The following is a 22,644-nucleotide window of genomic DNA, read 5'->3' as shown; positions in this document are numbered from 1 at the left end:
GTGTGTGTCTGTGTGTGAGAGAGGGCTCCTTCTCCTTCTCTTGCTTCCCGTTCACTCTCCCTGCGCCCCTGCGCTCTCCCTCCGTCTTTAGAATTGACACTCTGTGTGTGTGAGAGAGGGCTCCTTCTCCTTCTCTTGCTTCCCGTTCACTCTCCCTGCGCCCCTGCGCTCTCCCTGCGCCCCTGCGACTTTAGAATTGACACTCTGTGTGTCTGTGTCTGTGTGAGGGCTCCTTCTCCTTCTCTTGCTTCCGTTCACTCTCCCTGCGCCCCTGCGACTTTAGAATCGACACTCTGTGTGTCTCTGTGTGTGTGAGGGCTCCTTCTCCTTTTCTTGCTTCCCGTTCACTCCCCCAGCACCCCTGTGACTTTAGGGCCAGTTCTCTCTCTGCGTGTGTGTGTGTTTTGACCTCACTGCGCTTGTTGGGGGAGAGTGTTGGTCGCAATTTTTCTTGATTTGTCTCAGAGTGGTTACTATCATGGTTTCCTTGCCGGGGAGGAGGGAGAGACGCAGAGCCTGCTTGTTTTAAAGGAGCAAAGCCAGAGAGGAGCCTCTCCTGCATTATTAGCAGCATCCTTCTCCACACACCCCACGCGTGCTCCTTGTCCCTTGAGTTCTTTTCCTTCCCTCCCCACTTAAAACGTGGTTACAAAGCACGGATCCACATGGATCCTCAGGATTTTTGCACTAGGTCACCCCAAATTCACCATCAGATCACATAGCATATCCATGGCTACAGCCTGCACCAAAAAACACACGCACCCACTGTTTCATGGGGCTGCAATGGCGCAAAAACGTGGTTACAAAGCATGGATCCACATGGATCCTCAGGATTTTTGCATTGGGCTACCCCAAACTCACCGTCAGATCACATGTCTGGCCACAGCATGAACCACAAAAATCATACATCCACTGTTTCGTTTAGAATATTTTTTTCTTGTTTTCCTCCTCTAAAAACTACGTGCGTGTTATGGTCAGGTGCGTGTTATAGAGCGAAAAATACGGTACATTTCATTTCTCTCTGACCTCAATGCTTACTTAACTGCTGACTATTCCCTCTCCAACTATGTGTGTATAAATACTTGCCAAGTTAGGATAGCACTTCATACATAAAAAGTTGCTCTAGTCCACTAAATAAGTTGTCTGGGTGTTTTCTTTTAGTTTTTAGGTTGCCACAAGACTATTTAAAGGGCCATGTGCAAATCTCTCTTCTCCGTGTACCAACCTACCCACCCCCTCTCATGTGCTTACTGTGGAAACACAGGGACAAAAAGCAGCTGTTCTTGTTTTATTTTAAAATACATATACACTGCTGTTCCAGGAAAAGCCAGTCCAAAGTGCCTTACAACAACTTCAATGGAAATAAGAATACAGTGGATGCTCGGGTTGTGAACGTGGTCCATGCAGGAGGCATATTCGCAACCTGCAGCATTCGCAACCCGCAGCGGTCTGCGCACACACGGGTTGCGATTTGGCGCTTCTGCGCATAGTGCGATTTAGTGCTTCTGCGAAGGCGCGAGCGCCGAAACCCAGAAGTAACCCGTTCCGGTACTTCCGGGTTTGGCGCGGTGCGCAATCCGAAAACATGCAACCTGAAGCGTCTGTAACCCGAGGTATGACTGTAATAATAAAAAAGCAATGTTACAGAAAAATATAAAACAGATTCAAAACTTCCATAAATATAATATTCCAGGTTCCATCCAGCAAGTGGGACAATATGCATAGAGGCGGCCAATCAAAACAAGTAGTTCTGATGAAAATCCTGGACTGCATCCATCTGCCACAGCTCTACTGGAAAGGATGCTATAGAAGACCCAAGAAATATATCGTGCTTCTTTTTCTTCTAGCTACACCTCTGGTTTTGCAAGCGAGAATGCAAGAGATGTTATGCACACACAGGAACAGTATAGCAAGAACTGTGGGGGTGGGGAGGGGGGTTAATCCACAGACATCTTTCCAGACAACAGTACTGGGAACTGCACATGTTCTCAAGAGCATGATCAGAATTCTAAACAGTCTTGATAGACTGGACAATTAGGGTAAAATTCAAGATGTAATTAAAACAGGGACAAATCTAAAGTAAGCAGTTGAAATAATGATAAACCTGACATGGATACTTACTCATGGTGATGAGACTCCTGGGACAAATGTGCAGCTTTCTTGTTGACGCATGAGCCTGGAGCAGTATTCTAAAGGAGGCATAAATAAGTTTTATAAGTTGCATACAGGAATTTAAGAACACACAGTACTCACTGCATGCAGGAAATAAATGGAAGAAAACAAAAGTCAGCCACCAATACCATTAATAAGATGCATGTAATGAACAAGTCAATTATCAGTTGATTCCTATATTATATAAATGTAAAAAGCTTTGAGTGACGTTTTCCATTTTTTTCAATGCTGGTCATCAGGGTTTTGGGGAGCAGTGATCCGAAAGAGGTATTGGAAAGAGCCCCAAGACACACTCTTACTTTGGAATCATAGAACTGAAAGGGATCCTGACGATCATCTAATCCAACCCCCCAGGAATACGCAGGTAGGCAAGTGTGTGTGTCCTTACCTCTTTTATTCATAGTGTAGGCACCCAGTTCATAATACTACCCCAGCCATGCCTCTCCCCTACCCATCTCTGGAAGTTTCTAATTGCTACCAAAGTTTAAATCACTTAAGATAGTGAGTTTGAAAAAGGTGTTCATAGTGGTGCAATTGGTAACTGCATCACTTTCATGCATAATTATGGGAAGAATAACACACAGCACAGCAGTCATCACTCCTAAAGCGTTGAAATGCACATCATCAAGACAGGGCGACATATGACCAGGATGAACACTGGATGATCGGTAGATACTACTGCAATGTTTAATCCTCTAAAGAGCTTTTACTTAGAAATCTACATATACCTATGATTTCTGCCACAGACTACAGATGGGCCTGCTTACTGTAGTGTCTGCCACCTAATCTCTTCAGAAAACTGGACTAGGAGTGGATTTAAGCCATGCATGTGCAACAGCAGTCTTTGATCTTTTCTATCTACAGGATCACGTTGATACACTACAGCACTTTTGAAAAAAAGAAAGTATTTATTTATTACAAACATGTCACAGCCAGTCTTTGTAATACAAATGTATTTGTCAAGGATGCTTATGGAAATGTCACCAAAATTGGTTTTAGGACAGCCAAAGCATTTATATGGCTCGGTGGTTTTGAGCGCAGGCATCCTTACATAGTGTAAGGGCGTGTTCACACAGTGGGCGTTAAAAATTGCTGTTACTCTCCGAAATACACCTGCATTAAGTTTCACTGGATAGGAGGTAAAATTACGGGATTTTCTTCATTAGCCTAAACATAGAAGACAAATAAAACTTTTATTTTCATAGCTGACTTGACTTACAAGTTGGAAAACAAGCACCCTCTCTCCAGACAGGTGCGTGGGCTTTGAAATTCTAAGGATTTTGAAAATAAAAATACTTGTATGACCTACTGATTATAACATTAACAACTCAATAGTTACTTTAATGCTGGAGGTAAACATTCGGCTCAGCTCTCCAGTTGCATCCTGTATTAATCTCAAAATGAGGTTTTCATGCTATTCCAGTGGGTATCCCTGGAATATAGTAATCCATTTTCTACACTGTGGCTATAAGAAAAGCCGACTGTGCCTATGTCATGCTTTGTTAGAGGTTCATGATCATATTATCTCATGGTGGACCTGACACTTTTATTCAGTTTACAGTATGTTCTGTGTACAGGCAACTTATTTCCTTTGCCAGGGCTGCTGACAACCTTTTCCACACTATATTAATCTTGTTTACTGACTTTATCTTGGTACAAATATCAGAAAACTGAACTTTTTATCTCAGGGAGAAAATAAACAACGTGTTGACAGAAGCAGAAGCTATTTTCTGGGCTAAAATTGGTTGTTTACCTCCAGCCATACTTATGGAAAAATGTTTTAAAGTCTTCCAGTCTGTGCAAAATGCATAATCCATAATTTAATAAATGCAGGCATCCCATGGAAAGTCACCAAGATACATCGGAAGGGATAAAGGAAGTACGACCACTGAACGAAATACAATTTGTAGGTAATTTGCACATAAATATGAGCATGTTTTATCTAGTCAACAACTGACCAGAGCTTAGATTTCTTCTACATACCGGGGGAGGGGGGTTTCATCAACGTAATTTGCTCATGTAAGCCACCTCTTAGCATCCTATGAGTGATGAAGGTAATAAAACCTTAGGGAGGTAGAGAATCAAGTTGAAACCCTTCCTATGGTTGAGCTAATTCCTAATAGTCCCCCTCTAGCTCAGTGAGGGTGCCTGCGCAACCTCTGCTGGTCAAGATGCTTTGGGGGGTGGCGGCGTCTGAGGGATTTACTTTTGGGGGGGTGGGGGAGTACATAGTTTGAAATGTGTCCGGTCTCTGTGAAAGCACCTCAGCATATTCAAATTACTAGGAGAGGAAATTTTACGACAGCCATCAAGAAAACAATTTACATACAGAGTAGGTTAAATATATAAATATATAGTAAAGGGACCCCTGACCATTGGGTCCAGTCGTGGGTGACTCTGGGGTTGCAGCGCTCATCTTGCTTCATTGGCCGAGGGAGCCGGCGTTCAGCTTCCGGGTCATGTGGCCAGCATGACTAAGCCGCTTCTGGTGAACCAGAGCAGCGCACGGAAATGCCATTTACCTTCCTGCTGGAGCGGTACCTATTTATCTACTTGCACTTCGTGCTTTCGAACTGCTAGGTTGGCAGGAGCTGGGACAGAGCAACGGAAGCTCACCCCATCGCGGGGATTTGAACCGCCAACCTTCTGTTCGGCAAGCCCTAGGCTATGTGGTTTAACCCACTGCACCACCTGCGTCCCATATAAATATATAACTTTTAGTTTAAAAGTTAAAATGTCCACTTGGAAATGGCGGGGGGGGAGGGGATGTGACGCAGGAAAACGTGAGATGGATGTACTTTTGCTTAACACACACACACACACACACACACACACACACACGACTTTAAAATCTGTATAGCAGGTTTACTTTCAGACAGTCACTCAACTATTCTTATGATTTGGAAAAAAGGAAGACAAAATGTGTATTTTCTAAATGAAATTTACTGAAGAAATTTCTAAACATTCCTAAAAAGGGCCTCCAGGGAAAGAGAGGACATGAGAGTTGTCATTAAACACATTTGTTTCATCCATCTCCGTTTTAAGGTTCAGTCAGGGTAAAAAGAAACATATGCGCTGAAGTACAGAGAAAATGGGAAGTTAAAAAACAACTGTTGGCACGGCTAGACCAGATAATTGTGCTTTGTTTAGAGTATACACAAACCTAAAGAAGGAAAAAGACTTTGTCAAATTAGTGTCCAGCTTTATGTAGCACGCTGTGAGTGGCCTCTACTGGCTGACCAAGGGCTACATAAGTCACCTTGTCATCTATTATTATGATGGTATTTTCACAATGGCTGAACCTTTATACGAAGCTTTTCGCTTATCAACATACAAAGTTTACACGTTCCAAAAGAGATAACTCATGCGGCAACTGTAATCCATTTTTGTAATTCTAAGAAATGTGCAAGGTTAAATAGAAATTAAACAGAAATAAATGTAAGGAGGACATGCAAGTCTTCAAAACAGACACATTCAAATGAGGACGAATGGTAGCTGAGTGAATGAGTAAGGTAGCAGTGAGTAAAGTATTCAAATTTTACTTTCCTAAATACTCACTCGCAATTACAATAAAAATTCAACTTCTCCTAAAACTCCTCTTTCTAGTCTATTATTAATTTCAAGAAGCTAACCAAAGAAATTTTTTAAAGCTTCTACCCAGAAGCCACTGAAACCAACAGTTTGTTTTAGTGGTTGGGGATAGTGCTGAACCTACTCTGTTTGGAAAACACCTAGTTGTACCGAGAAAAATTGAATCCTGTGATGCCATTAAATCATATCTGCACATAGATATCTAATTGCGTTCTATCTCCGTATGTGTGTGTCCTCCACCCCTTTACTACTGTTGACTTTGTGTGGTGAGACGTGTTTCCAGAAATGCCTAAAAAACAGGTAGAACCAATTCTGATGCTAGATAATGGCATGAAATCAGTCAGCTCCTTAAAAATGAAGGCTGTTATTGTTTCCAGAACCCTCTAGGAGGGCTCTCATGGACCCCAACAACTGCTACATGGATTACCTGCTGACTTTGGAAACAGGAGCAGGCCTTGGGGATAAAAATACTGTTCCCTAAGTAGCCTTTCTTTCATCTCAGCATCACAACTCTCCCTGGTTTACAGAACAAAGGCTGGTAAATTTGTACTAAATCTGACTGAACGTTGTTTGGAGCTGGCTATGTGTACAGAAAGTCACCTAGTGGTTCTGATTTTGGTACGATATCCTGCTTTGAAAGCTGCACTCAAAACAAGTTTCACTATTCACATGTCACAACTGTACCAAACCCAATTATCTCCCTCAAAGCTTGGCACATGAGGGCAAGAGGGAAGGCTCATGCACATTCCAATAAACTGTGGCCTGTTGGATAGAGATTGTTACATTTGAGCTGAGCTTGTTACAAGCAGCAGCCAAAAAAGCATTTGATATCTAAGCCAGACTTGTAAAAGTCCACGATACCATTTACAACGTGGTAAAAGAAGGTAATCAGTAACTTACCAATTTACATATTTAATAGTTATTAGAGGACTAAATTAATCTATTATAATGCAAAGTAATTTACCAAATAGATGGTTATCCAGGGGGTCACACACTGAACAATTATATAGATGTGGTCTCACTGGTTTCACTGGGAATATATAACTGTAAACTATCAGTGAATTACACTGTGGCATTTTAAGTTTATGAACAGTCACCTGGCATGATGTACTTGTATTACAATACTACTGCAAATACTGATCCAAAATACATTTACTCTCAAATAAGTTCCTTTGCTTTAAATGAAAATTATTTTAAAGTAAAGCACCCTTAAAACTGTTGGCTTGCTCTCTTGTTCAGTATGGGATTATGCACTTGATTCTATTATTCCCTTAATTGCACCTTATTAAGGAGAATGTTGTCAGACCTAAATGACTAATGATGCCAAAAGGTGACTGCAGTTGTAAGAAATATTATTTTGCCGACACATAGCTTGGTACTCTGGGATATTTCTAGCCTTATTTCAGAATTCTACTTTGCTTCAGAATTCAGTCCCATTATCTTGACTGCTCAAAATTGTTCACAGGGTTATCTAGCTGACATATAAGATAACCCTCCATCTCACTAGACACCACTGGGATATGACATGCTGACCCACAGTAAGCCTTGATTATTAGCCTGAAATATATACCACACAAAAAGGGAGCTCTAGCTAAAGAATAGCTGAACAAAAATTCTATCGTATATACCGTAGGTTTTTTTTATACAAAAAACCCCCAACAATGTAAGATATACTGTATTTGATTTATCAGAGAATTTTAAAACATGAAATAATATTACATATTTAAACCCTGAACCTTATCATTTTTACTGGGAAGCAAGGCCCAGTGGTTTGAATGGAATAGACTTCAAAATAAGTTTGTTATCAGAACCTTAGATATTTTACCAAGTGGCACACAAAAGCCCCTTTCAATAGAAAGCAGCAGCAATATATTTCATTTATTCATACAATTTAGTCCCCAGTTATTTTTTCATTTGTGGTCTATATACTCTTGGGGAAAGACAATAGGTACTGATATTTTAACACCAAGGAACAGGGAGCAAGAGTGCAACCAACGTGTTTTCGTCTATTGATATCCGCGATATCCATATTTTGATGCCTTACAAAAATGAAATAAAACCTTATATCCGTTTCAATTTACACCATTACTCAGTCAGAAACACTTTGTGCTTAACTTTGTGAGTCAACAACAATAAAATACTTCAGTGAGCACTATTCAGTTCCCAAAATAAGTAACCACTGTCGCATTCTAAATCTCTTTGCAGGTCCTTGGGGTGGAGTGCAGCTCAGCTTTGCTACTAAAACCTGTCCATCTTGCCAGCTGTTGAAAGTGGCTTGACAGTTCCAAATCACTGTAAACCATGCGACAAGGCAAGCTTATTTCACACCAGAAATCAGATTCGGATTCCACCTGCCTCTCCTTTTCATTAAATTGCTTATGGACAGAGCAGCATGACAGAATACCCAGCAAACATGTTGTCATGCCAAGTGCTAGTACCTCACTGTTGACAGACATCTGACCTGACACATCTACAAACATCGAGAAGTGTGTGTGTGTATGTGATGTTTTATTCAAAGCCTTTCCATTTCACGCAAATTGGAGTTGGGGAAGAAGAGCAAATGCAGAATAGGAAACCAGATCCTAGCAAAACCAGTTTTGGTTTCTGCATCACTGAGTTGTTGGGGGGTTGTTTGGGAGATTTTCCCCACCCTTAACACCCCCCATCCTCAGATTTTTTTTGTACTTGTGTGTAACTCAGGGTTACTGTGAGCCAACTGGTAGTTTTCCCTTATGTGGTGGTGGTGCAGCTTTGGGTTTATAAGCAGGAGCAGAGGAAGACTCAAATCAGTATCAGTATGTAGATTACCTGTTAAGAACTATTGCTCATTAAGAAGGGCAGCTTTAAATAAAGTTTGCCTTTAGAATTTTGGAAAAAAAAATCATTACACTCTCCGCCTTTCCAGATAGATACATTTAACTTGTTTGATTTTACCACTGTACCCTCAGATCTCCCAAATCCTAAGAAGAAAGAGATGACTCTCCTTTTTGGAGGAAAGGAGTAAGGAAAATAAGGTCTCATTCATAGTTCTGGCAGCATCAGTATCAGTCCCTGCACAAACGAATACATGAAGCTGAGGGATAGTGTCCATGTATTTGGCCAGTTGATAGAACCGGCATTTATATCTGAGTTACTGGGAACAAACTACAGGACCACATTATCAGCATGGAGTTTAAACATATGCCCATGCACAATTCAATAAAAACGGAAACATTTGCAGGCAGTAATCCAGGCATAGGCAAACCCTGACCCTCCAGATGTTTGGGACTACAACTCCCATCATCCCTAGCTAACAGGTCCAGTGGTCAGGGATTGTGGGAATTGTAGTCCCAAACATCTGGAGGGCCAGAGTTTGCCTATGCCTACAGTAATCTAAACTGTGGTAATCTTACAGGCATAAATATTACAACCCAGTTTCTACAAAATGGTTAGTTGGCTACTAGCTATTTTCTGGATCTAATTTAAGATGCTCGCATGAGTGTTTTAAGTCATAAACAATTTAGGCCCCAAATATTCAAGAGGATTTACAAGGCGAGGGGGAGCTCTTAGCACTTCCTCCCAAGTTTGGGGGTTGGTGGCCCAGGAAATGGTAATCTCTGTGGCAGCTCCTTGGTTGAGGAATTCCCACCCCAAACAGGAGTATCTGGCATCTTCATTAAATAGTTTCTGCTGTATACTGAAGATGCACCTTTGATACATGTTGATACATGTTCACCTGTATACTGAAGATACACCTGGGATACATGTTCCACTCTATTCCTGTGACTGTAATTTGTTTTTACTCTTTTTAATGTTGAATTTTAAATAGCTATAACCTGTCCTGGGATCTAATGGTGGAGTAGGTAATAAATTGAATAAATACGTAAATAACAATTAAATGTGTAAAAAATTATAATCTCTATAATTTACATGTTATACATAGCCCACTATGTTGGATGGCAACACCTTATAGAAATAAAGCTATTTTTAAAAGGGGGGGGGGCTGCAAGCACACACTGCGATATTAGGACCAATCCATCAATTCTGCTTATATTAAATGATGAAATATGTAGTATGCATAATATTTGTTTAAAATATTTTAAACCACCCTTCACCAACATTAGGGCAGTATAAAGAGGCATAAACAAAAAGAACATACCAAAAATATGTCAATTGATCTTAGCCAAAAGGCCAGTTTATGCAGCGTGCTTATGATAAGAGACATTTGCCTGAAACAAGTATTATTGCTCCTAACACTTTGCAGCACTGGTTATCTTTTCCCCATGTTTTTGAGCTGTAACCTTCATATTGCTTCATTTCGCACTGAAAGAGACTCATTGATTTTAAAACTAATAGTGGTTTACATGTTGAAAACGGTGTGTGTGTAACTATTAATATCTTCTGTCTCCATCTGCAACACTGAAACAGATTGACCACTAGATGTTTTGAAAAGGGCAACTGCCACATTGTTCCCTTGGCACACCAGAATGGCAGGTCAAACTTTTGTTCCTCTTGTCCTACAAACAATTTTCAAGCCAACGCTCAATAAATAAATTTGGTCTCCGCACTCCCAATCAGGACTGCACAATCCCCTCAGTAGCAGACCTATGATAAATGGACTTATTTTCCCAAATCAAACACTTGAATTTAAATTCAGATGAGTTAATGCAAAGGTCAACATTGTAATCAGTTCTTTTGATCTTTATAGAATTTCTGGAGTAATACATAATAAATCTGAAACAAGGCAATTTGCAGCTCTGTATGGGTGGCTGGTAATAAAAATCTTAACGATTAGAGCCTTTATGTACTTAGGGAACATTTTATAGTAATAGCTATAGTGAGAACCTCAATGCATGGGGAAAGATGGCAATAGATAACACAGAAAGACATGATTGCTTGATTGTTTGTGGTTTATACAGTATGTGCTCATATGAACTATAAACAAATTAAATCACACATCTGCTGATGAATTAACACTGCTTGGTTCTTTGCTCACTAGGCAGTCTGTAACCTTACAACGCAATCCTATGTATGTTTTCTGAGAAGTAAGCCCCACTATGCTCAAAGAAGCTGAATGCAAAGTAAGTAAGTGTGGCTAGAAATGGTGTCTTAGTCATGTTTATTTACTTGGAAACTCTTGATAAAAAGCATGGAGGGCATTCAAGATCATATTTATTTTAGAAAGCAAAACTTTCTCTCAACTTTAGCAGAGAAGTAGAAATTATTGAAAAATCTACAGTGTTTATATGTGCTGTAATGTATGGCATTATTTTTTAAACAAATGCTTGCTGTTTAACAAAATTAGTTTTAGACCTACAGGACACAGGACACTATTTGTGTTAAAAGTTAAGCCTTCTTTACTAATGAGCTGTGGTCAGAGCAATACGCTCCTCCAAAATTCACATGCATTCCATGCTTGCAAGCAAGAAACTCCCTCCAGATTGTGTCCTATGTTCACAAGCTTGTTGTTGTTGTTGTTGTTAGGAAATATTTCCACTTAAGTGGTGAAACTCAGATTTTACAAGCATTTCTATCTTTGCAAAATTTGCTCCCTTCTGTTAATGATGAGGGTAGGTGCTAGGAAAAGGGACGTAAACAATTGTCAGGGCAACTGAACCAATATTCTTTCACTCATCTCTTCCTGCAGTTAACTAGTTGCAAAGGGATATGTGCATTTGGGTTCACATATAATTACACACTACTGAAAATGAAGTTTGTGAATGGATGACATAAAATCCTAGAACTGTAGAGTGGAAGGGACCCAAGGGTCATCTAGCCCAACCCCCGGTGATGCAGGAATCTTTTGCCCAGCATAGGGCTCAAACCCATGAGCAGGAGGTCTGCATGTACACATCCATCCAAATGCACATTCCCTTTCACATCCTTCCTGAATTACTCATAAGAATCTATGGACAATTGGATCAATGGGGATGGGATGACTTGCCAACCAGCACTGGAAGAGGAACAAAAAAAAAAAAAAGGAAGAAAACACTTGTCAAAGCAATGGAGTGGGAAGGGTAGGGTTCACATACACATAGTCACATCACACAGATAACCGTGCACTGAAGAGAAAGGTCTTTTAAGTAATAACATGATTTTAAATAAAAAACAGAAGTATACTGGAGAAACAACTGCTGTGAATTTGTGTGAAGAAATGTGCACAGATAGGTAGAGCTGTGGATGTACTGTCGTACTTCGGGTTACAAACACTTCGGGTTACAAACACCTCGGGTTACAAACACTTCGGGTTACAGACTCTGCTAACCCGGAAGTAGTACCTCGGATTAAGAACTTTACCTCAGGAAGAGAACAGAAATCGCACGGCGGGGGTGCAGTGGCAGTGGGAGGCCCCATTAGCTAAAGTGGTACCTCAGGTTAAGACAGGTTTCAGGTTAAGAATGGACCTCCGGAACTGATTAAGTTTGTAACCAGAGGTACCACAGTATTTGGAGACTCTTCTTAGTCCACTCTTCACCCCCAAAAGAGATTTATAAAAACCTGAACACCACAAAATTCAGCTCACCATCCATTTAGAATTGTGCTTTGTTTCACACAGTTTCAAAGACTTATGATGCCCATTTAGAACAACTGTATACATGATCTATGAGCACAGGTCATTCATTGGTGGGTAGAAGAAGCAAATGTACTGCCCCAGAGGTGAACGCATCTGCAAATGAGACCTTGAGCAGTGATGCATAGCATGGACAAGCATCCACTTACTGATGCTGATGTAAATGTGCATTTCCCACTTAGAATTGTAACGGCCTGCAAAAAGCCCTTTTGTTTTAGGCAACTCTAGATTAGGGCCTCTGTTAGTACTACTAGACGTGAGGTAGGTAATAAATAAATATGAAATACAAACTGTTACATTGAACAGTTCAGCTCAGTACTATAAATTATAATGTTTGTGCAGCAGTTTTAGTCCAATGTTGCAAAGTCCTAAAGTATTGTACTCTTAATATATTTTACTGTGCCACATATTCAAAAGAACAAGCCAGCAATTTTAACTGACAATGTGATCCGATTTAACAAGTGAAAGCAACCTCCCCTTATGTATTTTAAGAGCTCTCATTCCATGTTGAACACATTCACAAATACTACTTCCATATAAACTACTCAAATGTGTCTTCTTAGAGAACATGTGGCAGTGGAGGGGGAAGGGGCAATGTCCACATCCAAGCGGATTTCAGCTGGACAATGATGAAAAGTCCATATGTTCCAATGCCATCATAAATTATGTTGGAACATTCGGTCAGGCCAAGAGGGACTCCAAAAATAGGCTGGAAACAGCTCTTTGACTGAAAACAAATTGCCTAAATTCCAATATGAAGAAAACAGTGATCTTGACATATATTTTCTTGTGGCCACTGCAGTTTGAAGCTAGGTCTGCAGAGATGAAATACAATATGCTGCAGTTTTAAATTTGGAAATTATTATTCCATCTAGACACAAAAATGCAGAGAAATCTGCATGGGTCCAGTGCCTCTGGGCTCAAAGATTTATTAGGAAATAAAGGAAAAATGAATGATGATATGTCAGCTGGCTTGGACCCCAGCTATGAACCAGCATTTGGAAGGACAGAAATCTCAAATGATTTTCCTTTTAATCATCCAACACATTAAAATATGTTTGTAAACCAATTATTGCAGATGAAGCCAAATGTCCAAAAATGGAAAGTGTTAAGAAAGCCACAAATTAATAGGAGAATTACCCCACTGGGCAGCATGTCCTTAAAGGAAAATGCCATCTACTAAGTATAAAATACATATTTTTATTATTATTATTTTTGGGGGGGGAGGGGGATGACAAATTAGCCTCTAACTTAACTGACTATAAAATAGTTGTTCACATCATTTTAACATTTCAATACCAAGAAAGTGTAAACCTTTAGCAACAACATTTTATATACCTGATGAAACCACTTCTGCAAGGTATACTACATGAGTGTTCTGCAGCCTAATTACACTGTTTTTGCAACTTAACATTCAATAAACATATTTTTCTCAATGGTAAGGAAACTACTACACTTCCAAAGAGGAGAGGGAGACAGAGGAGAACCAATCTGATAAATGTGTTTGCTAATTAATCCTATGATCTCGCCAAAATGCCTAAGATCAAATAGAGTATTGTATTAATTGCCATGCTAAAACTACACAATTGTCAGTTATTCTGAAAGGTGCAACTGATAAACATATTTTACAGCTACCTGCACAACATAAACCCAACATAACTGTTTTCTGGCACACAGCTCCAATGCACTAAAACAATTGGAACGCACACTCCTTAATCCTGCACACATTTTGGCTGCTTAAATCCTATTTCAGGTTAATAAAATTAAAGTAGCCTAATAGTGTGCAGTGTTGGAACCAAAAACATTACATGATTGCTAGAGGCCTAATCAACTTAAAAGTGGCATTTCTGATGTCTGTTGCGTTTAGGGAAATCTCCAGATGATCCAAAGTAGTCTTGAGGAAAATGTCTTCCTCGTGAAATGTTTCAATAATGTTAATAATGGTAATAAAATAGGCAAGATTTAGACCGCAGCCTAAAATATTATGTCATTACAATGTTTTGAGTTAAATTCATTTATTAAATATTTATGTGCAAACGCCTACATGTTTTGCCTGGAGTAAAAAAAAACAACAAAACAGAAGTGAGCAAAATATTTAGTTATTTTAATTACCAGTGCAGTATCAAACAACAAAGCCATATTGTCCCACAGCATGAAGTGATCAGATATCTGCCCAAAATGATGGACAGCTCTGGCCCATTGAACAGGCAAAAAAAGAGAAAAACCCATTTACTCTCTGCCAGATGGGACCTACTGGACGCTTCAGCGCAAACAACTCATCCTTCTTCAAACCTTCTTGTCCAGCTCTAGAGCCAGCTCCAGCTGATAATGATGGATATCAAGGCTACAGTAAAGTGGGTGACAAAAGCAGCCTTGTTATAGCTGCCAGTCTTTCGGTCTTGTCATTATTACACATTGAAGATTTATTTGAGTTTATTGTTGTGCACTGGGTCTAGCCATTTGCAATTCATCACCTAGTACAGAAGGTTCAAGATAGTGGCCATAGCTATAATTGCCACCTCCACCTGCTTCTTGAAATTATGAGGTCAGCAGCTAGGGCAGCCCACTGTTCACAGAGCTCTCTACACGTCAGGAGAGACGTCTGCTGTAAAATACCAGGGCTGCTCATCTCTACATAAAAAGGTGGTGCCAACCTTGTGGAAATTCTACGTCGCATTTTTAGTTTACGCCAAGCAAATCTATGCACGGTCTTGAAAGACCGGAGATTTCTGAAAGGTTAAAAAACAAACACACCTCTTCTGAAACTTTAGAGCTGCTGCTGTTTTACTTCAAGAAGAACATTCATCAACTGTTGGTTTTCTTCCTAGCAAATTATATTAACACTGTTAAAAAATAATCCTATTTAAAAATAATTATGTATTCTTCTATGCAGTTTAAAATTTTCTAAAATAAGCAATGTGACACTTTAGCCTGCCTAAGCATGATGTAATTCCTTCTCTCTAATGCTCCGGGGTGCATGTGAGGCTAGCTGTTACCCCAGTTAATAAGAAATGCACTCTGTGTATGCTCAGAGGCAAAAACATCTTCATTATTTTACATACTAGACGACAGAATCTGAAATCAGTATTCAGTAACAGGTTGCAGTGTGCTTTATAACCAACACGCTAATGATAATTCAAAATATTTTCATACCACTCTTCATTTGAAAGAATTTCAAGGTGGTATAAAAATATTAATACCAAACCATAAATGGCGACGGCCACCCATCCCTGCATCTTTCTTGGCCTGGCTGGGCAAGAGCTCCACACAAGCGCAAGGAGCTCAATGGGAAGTAATGCTTTCTTTGCCTCCTTCTCCTCCTCTAGGGGCAGATAGCAGAGTGAGCCTTGAAGCTTCCTTGCCATGGGAGGAGAGGGCTGCTTCCTGGAGTCTCCCTGCCACCTCCCAGCATATGCCGCCTGAGGCGGTTGCCTCACTCAGCCTAATGGTGGAACTGGCCAATACGGTAGAACTGGGATGTATTGTGCTTTCTTTTTTGTATTTCCATAGCTTAAATTGTTGTTCTATCATATTTTGTAGTCAGCTCCCTTCAAGTCTTTAGATTAAGGCTGGGAGGCAAGTAATGTTAATATGTAAATAACAATAGATTGTAAACTAGATTAGGGAATGTACGTCAGGTATCCAGAGGTGAAGAAGAAAGTGTAAAATATATTTATTTACTAACTAATCTACTCTGTCCAATTAAATTCTGACCTCTTGGCCCCTCAAGTGAAACCTTCACATAGTTCAAATTTTAAAATATTTTCTAATATAAGAAAGCATTGACACAAGCAGAAGGAAAACAGCATTCATTCAACAAGATCCTGTGCATGGCTAGCTTTGAAGTAATTTCCACTGTGTTTAAAGGGGCTTCCTCCTAAGGGTGCAAAGGATCACAGCTTTATTTTCGCAATCTACATAACCACTGAAGGTGGTGGTTCTGTTACTCAGGTAGAAGTTAGCAGTAGCAAGAAGCCTTATGTTTTTCATACATTTTGATAGTGGGGAGTCAAATAATGAGGCAGCACACGCTGCCTACAAGCTGAGAAGGCTGTATAAAACAGTAGCAGACCCACCTTGGCTGGATCAAAGTCAGGATAGTCTCTGGGTTAGCAGGTTGTGGTTGGCCCCTACTTCACTCCCAACTCTGAAGTTGCATATGACATTTGGTGCTCACATATGTATAGTCAAAGAAAGCCATACAGTGGTACCTCAGGTTAAGTACTTAATTCGTTCTGGAGGTCCGTTCTTAACCTGCAACTGTTCTTAACCTGAAGCACCACTTTAGCTAATGGGGCCTCCTGCTGCTGCCGTGCCACCGGAGCACGATTTCTGTTCTCATCCTGAAGCAAAGTTCTTAACTATTTAGGTACTATTTCTGGGTTAGCGGAGTCTGTAACCTGAAGCGTATGTAACCTGAGGTACCACTGTATTAATATACAACAAGGGGGGATATTGCATATCTTAGTGGTACATAAACTTCCATGCTTTCCTGGAAGCAAAAGACTCTAAAGCTCCCTTCATGGGTTAATCAATTGAAATATCTCCTTCACATCACAGGGCTTCCCCAGCCATGTTCTAGTATTCGCACAATGAGGATTATGTGGCTCTCCAGGTGTTGCTGCACATCCTGATGGGAGTTTGAGTGCAACAATACCTGGAGAGCCACAAAATCCTCATCCCTGATCTCAAGTAAACTGCCTGGGCAGTTGATAACAGTCGCTCATGCCATTGCTGGTCATTCCTTTTCTCTGCCAATCCTTTTCACAGGTCAAATGCTCACTGCACTGCAGCAATGAGAGGGGATCTTGAATAGTGCCAGATTCTAACATGTTGCCTGTCAAACAATCATTCAAACTTTTATTGTAAGGTATTAGCATAAACAACATATCAAAAAGTCTCCTCTAAAACTGATTTGAGCTGACAGTGTCTTTGGTTATGAATGCAAAGACCATAATAGGTGAGATGTGAGTAGAGAAACCCTTTTAAGCTCATTTACATTTTTTAAAATGTTAGTTTTTCAAGCATAAATTATTCAAATATGCTAAAAGTATTGCACCCATACTATTGTTGCAATCCTATTCCTTGCAGTGACTTTAACAGAATACCAGTTCCAAACAGCTGTATTTGGATAGTTACAAATACAAAATAGGTGCCATTATTGGCTTCTTTATGTATTTTATGAAAGGCAGGACAAATGAATGAAACAGATGAATCCTAAATATTTGAATAATTAACAACTGATTAATTTTCTGCGTCTTCAGAGTTAATATACTGATGGCTATGAAACTGCAGTAAACATACTAAAGAGAGAACCAAAAGTTTACCACCTCTAATTTGACAAGTGATATAAAAATAATCTCTTAAGAAAGATAACATTATTTGCAAATTGAGCAAGAGGACCCCAATGATAGCCATATATAATCAGTTGTCACCTTGCAGCTCAATTAGCCCTCATGTAAAAACGAGGCATGTAAGGAGAAATGAGGTTTTGACATTATCTCTGCCAGCAAGATAATTACACAGCCTTCATTTAACAGTAGGGCAACACTACTGTAGCAACAAATTAACTCAGCTCCATTTGCAATTCATGGTGTGTTTTCTCATTTAACACCATTTGTCTTACTCCAGTGAATGTTTCCATTAGTTTTCTTCAGCAAAGCAAAAATATTCCTTGTTTTGATTTCAACATTACGTCACCAAATCACTATGTATCTTTTCCAGTAACTTTAAGTAAGCCAATATAAATCTGATTTAAGGCCCGTTTTCTGCAATTTTAACTAAAATCTTTGCATTTTGGTTCACAGCCAAATAAAAGTGGAACAAGTGCTTTTGAATTTAATGGCCACAGAAATTTGTTTCACTTTGCATTCATTCCATTTCACTGGGAGCCCAAATTGTCATTTTATTAATAATGACGAAAGGCATGTACTAGATTAAATTGCCAGTAAAACCAACAAATCCTTAAATTTAGTACTACAGGGCATATGAATGATGCAATGCTCACTCACTGCAAACCAGTTTTCAAGTCAGGAGACAGTGTCACAAAAGTATACTCCACCCTGCTCCCCTACCCAGATCAAACTCCTGCTTCCTTCCTTTACCTGTATGTTTCACATGTACAACCACACTAAACGTGGTTAAAAAATCACCCTGGTTCCCTCTTAATTAAGATTTGCAAACACTCTTCAAACTCTGTTTTTAGTGGTTCACCTGTCAGGGTAAGCCAGGGTATGTCTGTGTGAACATGATGGCTCCTACTGATGAGCTGGTACCCACTTTGCTCCCCCCTGAACCTTTTAGGTCAGTGTGGGATGGCAGCTAAACCATGGTTTGGTTCAGTATATTATCCAAATCCAGGCTTATGGTTAAAGTATCTCCTCCCTAACCATGATCTGTAACCGTAGGACAACCTTTGGCTACAGATTGCGCTTAAAAAGGAGAAACCTTAACCATGACTCTGGGTTTGGATGACACACTTACCCAAACCTTGACTTAGCTGCTGTGCTGCACTGACCTAGACAAGCTGGAGAGAAGTAGAATGGCTGCAATCTCTGCCTTGGGAGCCAGAGTGTTTGCACTAAGCCATTGTTTGGCTTGGCATGACATACGAATGTGGCTTAAGAACGGAATTCTGCTTAGCATGAACAAACACTTGGAACATGTCAATAAAACACCTGGAGCACCTCAAAGCATTTATATTAATAGTGCAAGGTGTGAGAAATTGCTGAATCCTGCCACTAGCTACTCAACAGAACTGACATACTACAAAGGCAACAAAAGTCAACAGGTGATATAGCCAGCACAACGAACAGTTTCCACAGAATTGATTTTAACAAAATGCAGAAAATACAGACAACAGGTGTCAGGAAATACGATAAAAACACACACACACCAAGCAACACACCAAACATGCAAAGTGATGGACCATTATGTTCCAATGTGTTCACCTGTAGGTGTGGCTCACAGCATTTATGTCCTGCACTTCCTGCAGGGAGTTCAATGCAGCATATGTTGTTCTTACCTCCTCCCACATCTATTTTATTCTTACAACAACTCTAAGCTAAGAAGGCTAAGAAGGGATCAGAACTCTTGTCTCCCAGATCCTATTTTAGTTACAGAACAAACATCAGTCATAGAAGAAACTGAATTTCTAGAAGTCTTCGTGTGGTCAAGAATTTATGAATGAATCAAAATCAAAGTAATGATTCTACCAGTACAACAGCAGGACATTTTAGAAAATATTCACCAAGTTCACGGGGGCACTACAAAATGAAGACATACAGACCTTACAAATTTGTGCTTAGCACCGGCTGGTTCCAGTAGAGCCCTGTATCACAATGGAATTACTGGAGCTTCCATAACAAATATTGGTAGCTAATCTGCTTACCAGGAAAGGCTTGATTAATCTTGTTGTCACTGATTGCTATTCCTACTACTTGGAGATAGCAAATCTACACGGCACAGACATGGGAAGAGTGATCACTGTACTAAAGAGTGTATTTGCTCACCATGGCATGCCTCCATTTTGAGGATAGATAATAGGCTTCAATTATCTGGCATTGCTTTCAAATGCTTCGCAGTAGACTCAGCAATTTTCAGCATATCCTCAGTGGACCACACTGTCTTCATAGCAGTGGGGTAAAAGAACAGGTTGTTTGGACACTAGAAAACCTGCTCTTAAAAAATTAGAGGATACATATACAGCTCTTCTGATTTAGAGCAGGCAGAACTGTTCATGAGTAGACAACTGTGTACAACTCTACTAACCACTGCAGACTTCCATCAGAAAGCTAAATTGATAAAAGTCAGCCAGAGGCACCATTTTAATATCAGACCTGCAAGCAGAAATGTCCCAACTCCTTTCATATAACAGGAACTTTGAATTCTAGATACTTTGAATTCCAGAGTTCAAGGAATTGTCCAGACTAGTGGAAAATCTTCACTCATCTCTAAGTAATTAGGCGGATACTTCAATTCCACAATAAGTTTTATAGAAAACCTACTTATTAAAGACTCAATCCTGAGAAAGTGGAGAAAGAAGAAGTTAAGCAAAATTTTAAGAAAATTACCCATTTCCGGAGAAATGGGGATGTAGTAGACAGAGTTAACTTTGTTGCAGCTAGATGATGTCATCAAGAAATACAGCTTTCAGTGGTGTTAGTTGTAACAAAGCACTGGAGCAAGTCAGACTGTCTCAGCTCTCTCAATATAGCTAAGACATGGTAACGGGAAAGTTCGTTTCAGTGTGGACAGGGAGAGAATCTGCTGCTGCCTAAGCAGGCAACATCATTGCAAGATCTCACGCCTTTTGTCTTATTTTTGTATTCATCACTCCAATCAGCTGGTGACATAGGTGATTTGTTAATGTAACATCTCCCTCTTCAAGCTCAATGAAAAGAGACCTCTGGGTATTGGGTGGTATATAAATTCAACATAATAATAATAATAATAATAATAATAATAATAATAATAGTAATACCTTTTAAAGCTATCAGCTGATGGACGATTTATACAAGGAGATAGTAAGGTGATTACGACAACAAAGGTGTGTCACAAACACAAGCATCAACACAAACGGTGCCTGGGAACTAAAACTGCTACATGTTGTCATATGAATTCCGACACCTTTCCTTGATATAGTTATGCACCAGGTACTTTCTGTTGTTTTTGTTGTTAACTGAATTTATATACCGCCCTATACCCGGAGGTCTCACATGGGTTTCTACTCACAAATGCCTAACTTTTTTAAATAAATAAATGTGTGCCTTTAGAAACAAACAAACTGTAGGCTAGCGGCTGCCTTTTGTACCACTGGCAGCTCTATCATTGCTCACATCAAACAGAAAGCTTATCCAAGAGATGCCCTCTTCTTACCCTCTGACAGCTCTTTGTGCTCTCAGCATTAGCCTACTAACACAAGGCATCTCTGTATTAACCAGTATGATCTATATGGAAAGGTCTTTACTATAAAGTAAGACTAGTTGCATTAGAAGAATTCACATAATTGTGGTCACCTGCAAAGCTGCTACAACAAACTACAGAGCCAGCACTTTATGACAGAAGCTCATGCAACAGCTAATTAAAGGAACCGAAAACATTAGGGGCAGTCTTTTGAAGCTTTTCTATATTTAAACGTTATGTTGAATGTCACCCTTTTCTACTTAGAATGAATAACCTCTGATAATAATCTGACCCTCTTTAAAAGAGAGGAAAAATAAACCTAATATCCTTGGATTATTTAACACACATGCACTTTGAGTGTGTGTCAAAGGAAAGCAACAACTTCCTGGGTTAATTAAAAAGAACAACAAATGCAACAGACAAACAGCTGATCTGTCTAAACTCAACTTCATAAGATCTATCTACCCTATAGTCAAAGAAAGGGTGTCACTTTCTGTTATGTGATTCCAAGGTGACTGCTTATATTTTGAACTGCTAGGCTAATTCTAGCCTGAGCAAAAATCTGTCTTTTATTTCATAATTAATTCTCAGTGTCAACACTGGTAGATGTTCTTTTAGTAACAACCTACTGTGGCTTTTGACTACAAACAAAAACAAAGTATGATTTAACATTATTAGTTGCCTGACATACAGAATACATGAAAAAAGTACAGTAAAGCTTAGGCAAAATTATTGATAATATGTATTCCTTAACTATTTGTTTTTTCAAAGCAGGCCAACCCAGTATTATTGAATTTCTGCAATTTTACTAGCATACATTTCAATACTGTGACAACACATGGTGAAATCAAATGTCTACAACTTATCAGATGAACGACCAGGATGATACTCCTAATACTATTCTTAAAGTAAGCATTTGAATAATACCAACCAGAACAGTCTTTTGAGCTAGACCCTTATGTACTAAATGGGCCATATATGACATGAAAATTTGGTAGGAAATATCACTTTTATTGATGTGTGAGAGAAAGCAAGCCCCAAAACTGCCCCCCAAAGCAAAGAGTATATGCTTACTTTCCAGCACAATGTTACATCAATCTATATGTACAGTAGTACCTCGGGTTAAGTACTTAATTCGTTCCGGAGGTCCGTTCTTAACCTGAAACTGTTCTTAACCTGAAGCACCACTTTAGCTGATGGGGCCTCCCACTGCCACTGCACTGCTGGAGCATGATTTCTGTTCTCATCCTGAAGCAAAGTTCTTAACCTGAAGCACTATTTCTGGGTTAGCGGAGTCAGTAACCTGAAGCGTATGTAACCTGAAGCATATGTAACCTGAGGTACCACTGTATAAGGATGATGTTTGAAATTGGAAATATTTAAGTATAAGGAAATTATAGACATGTACAACATAAAATAATACAAAA

At 39.6% G+C, this 22,644-nt stretch overlaps 1 protein-coding gene and 1 long non-coding RNA gene across 9 annotated transcripts in view; one reads left to right on the top strand and one right to left on the bottom strand.

Annotated features, from left to right (window-relative positions):
* LOC310758819 overlaps positions 1-9,036 on the top strand; it is an 86,072-nt gene extending 77,036 nt beyond the window's left edge. For both annotated transcript variants that reach the window (XR_014545957.1, XR_014545958.1), the window contains exon 5: positions 7,969-9,036. This is a non-coding gene — a long non-coding RNA (uncharacterized lncRNA). The remainder of the gene's footprint in view (positions 1-7,968) is intronic.
* The window catches only part of GPATCH2 (G-patch domain containing 2), a 103,041-nt gene that overhangs the window by 40,801 nt on the left and 39,596 nt on the right, over positions 1-22,644 (bottom strand). For all 7 annotated transcript variants that reach the window (XM_083605284.1, XM_083605286.1, XM_083605287.1 and 4 more), the window contains one exon: positions 2,122-2,189. In XM_083605284.1, the coding sequence (XP_083461410.1) occupies positions 2,122-2,189 (68 nt within the window). The remainder of the gene's footprint in view (positions 1-2,121; positions 2,190-22,644) is intronic.

Source organism: Podarcis filfolensis, assembly GCF_964270895.1.
Source record: "Podarcis filfolensis genome assembly, chromosome: 3".
NCBI lineage: Eukaryota > Metazoa > Chordata > Lepidosauria > Squamata > Lacertidae > Podarcis > Podarcis filfolensis.
Note: the sequence above shows the minus strand (reverse complement) of the source record. Positions and strands in the feature narration are given on the sequence as shown.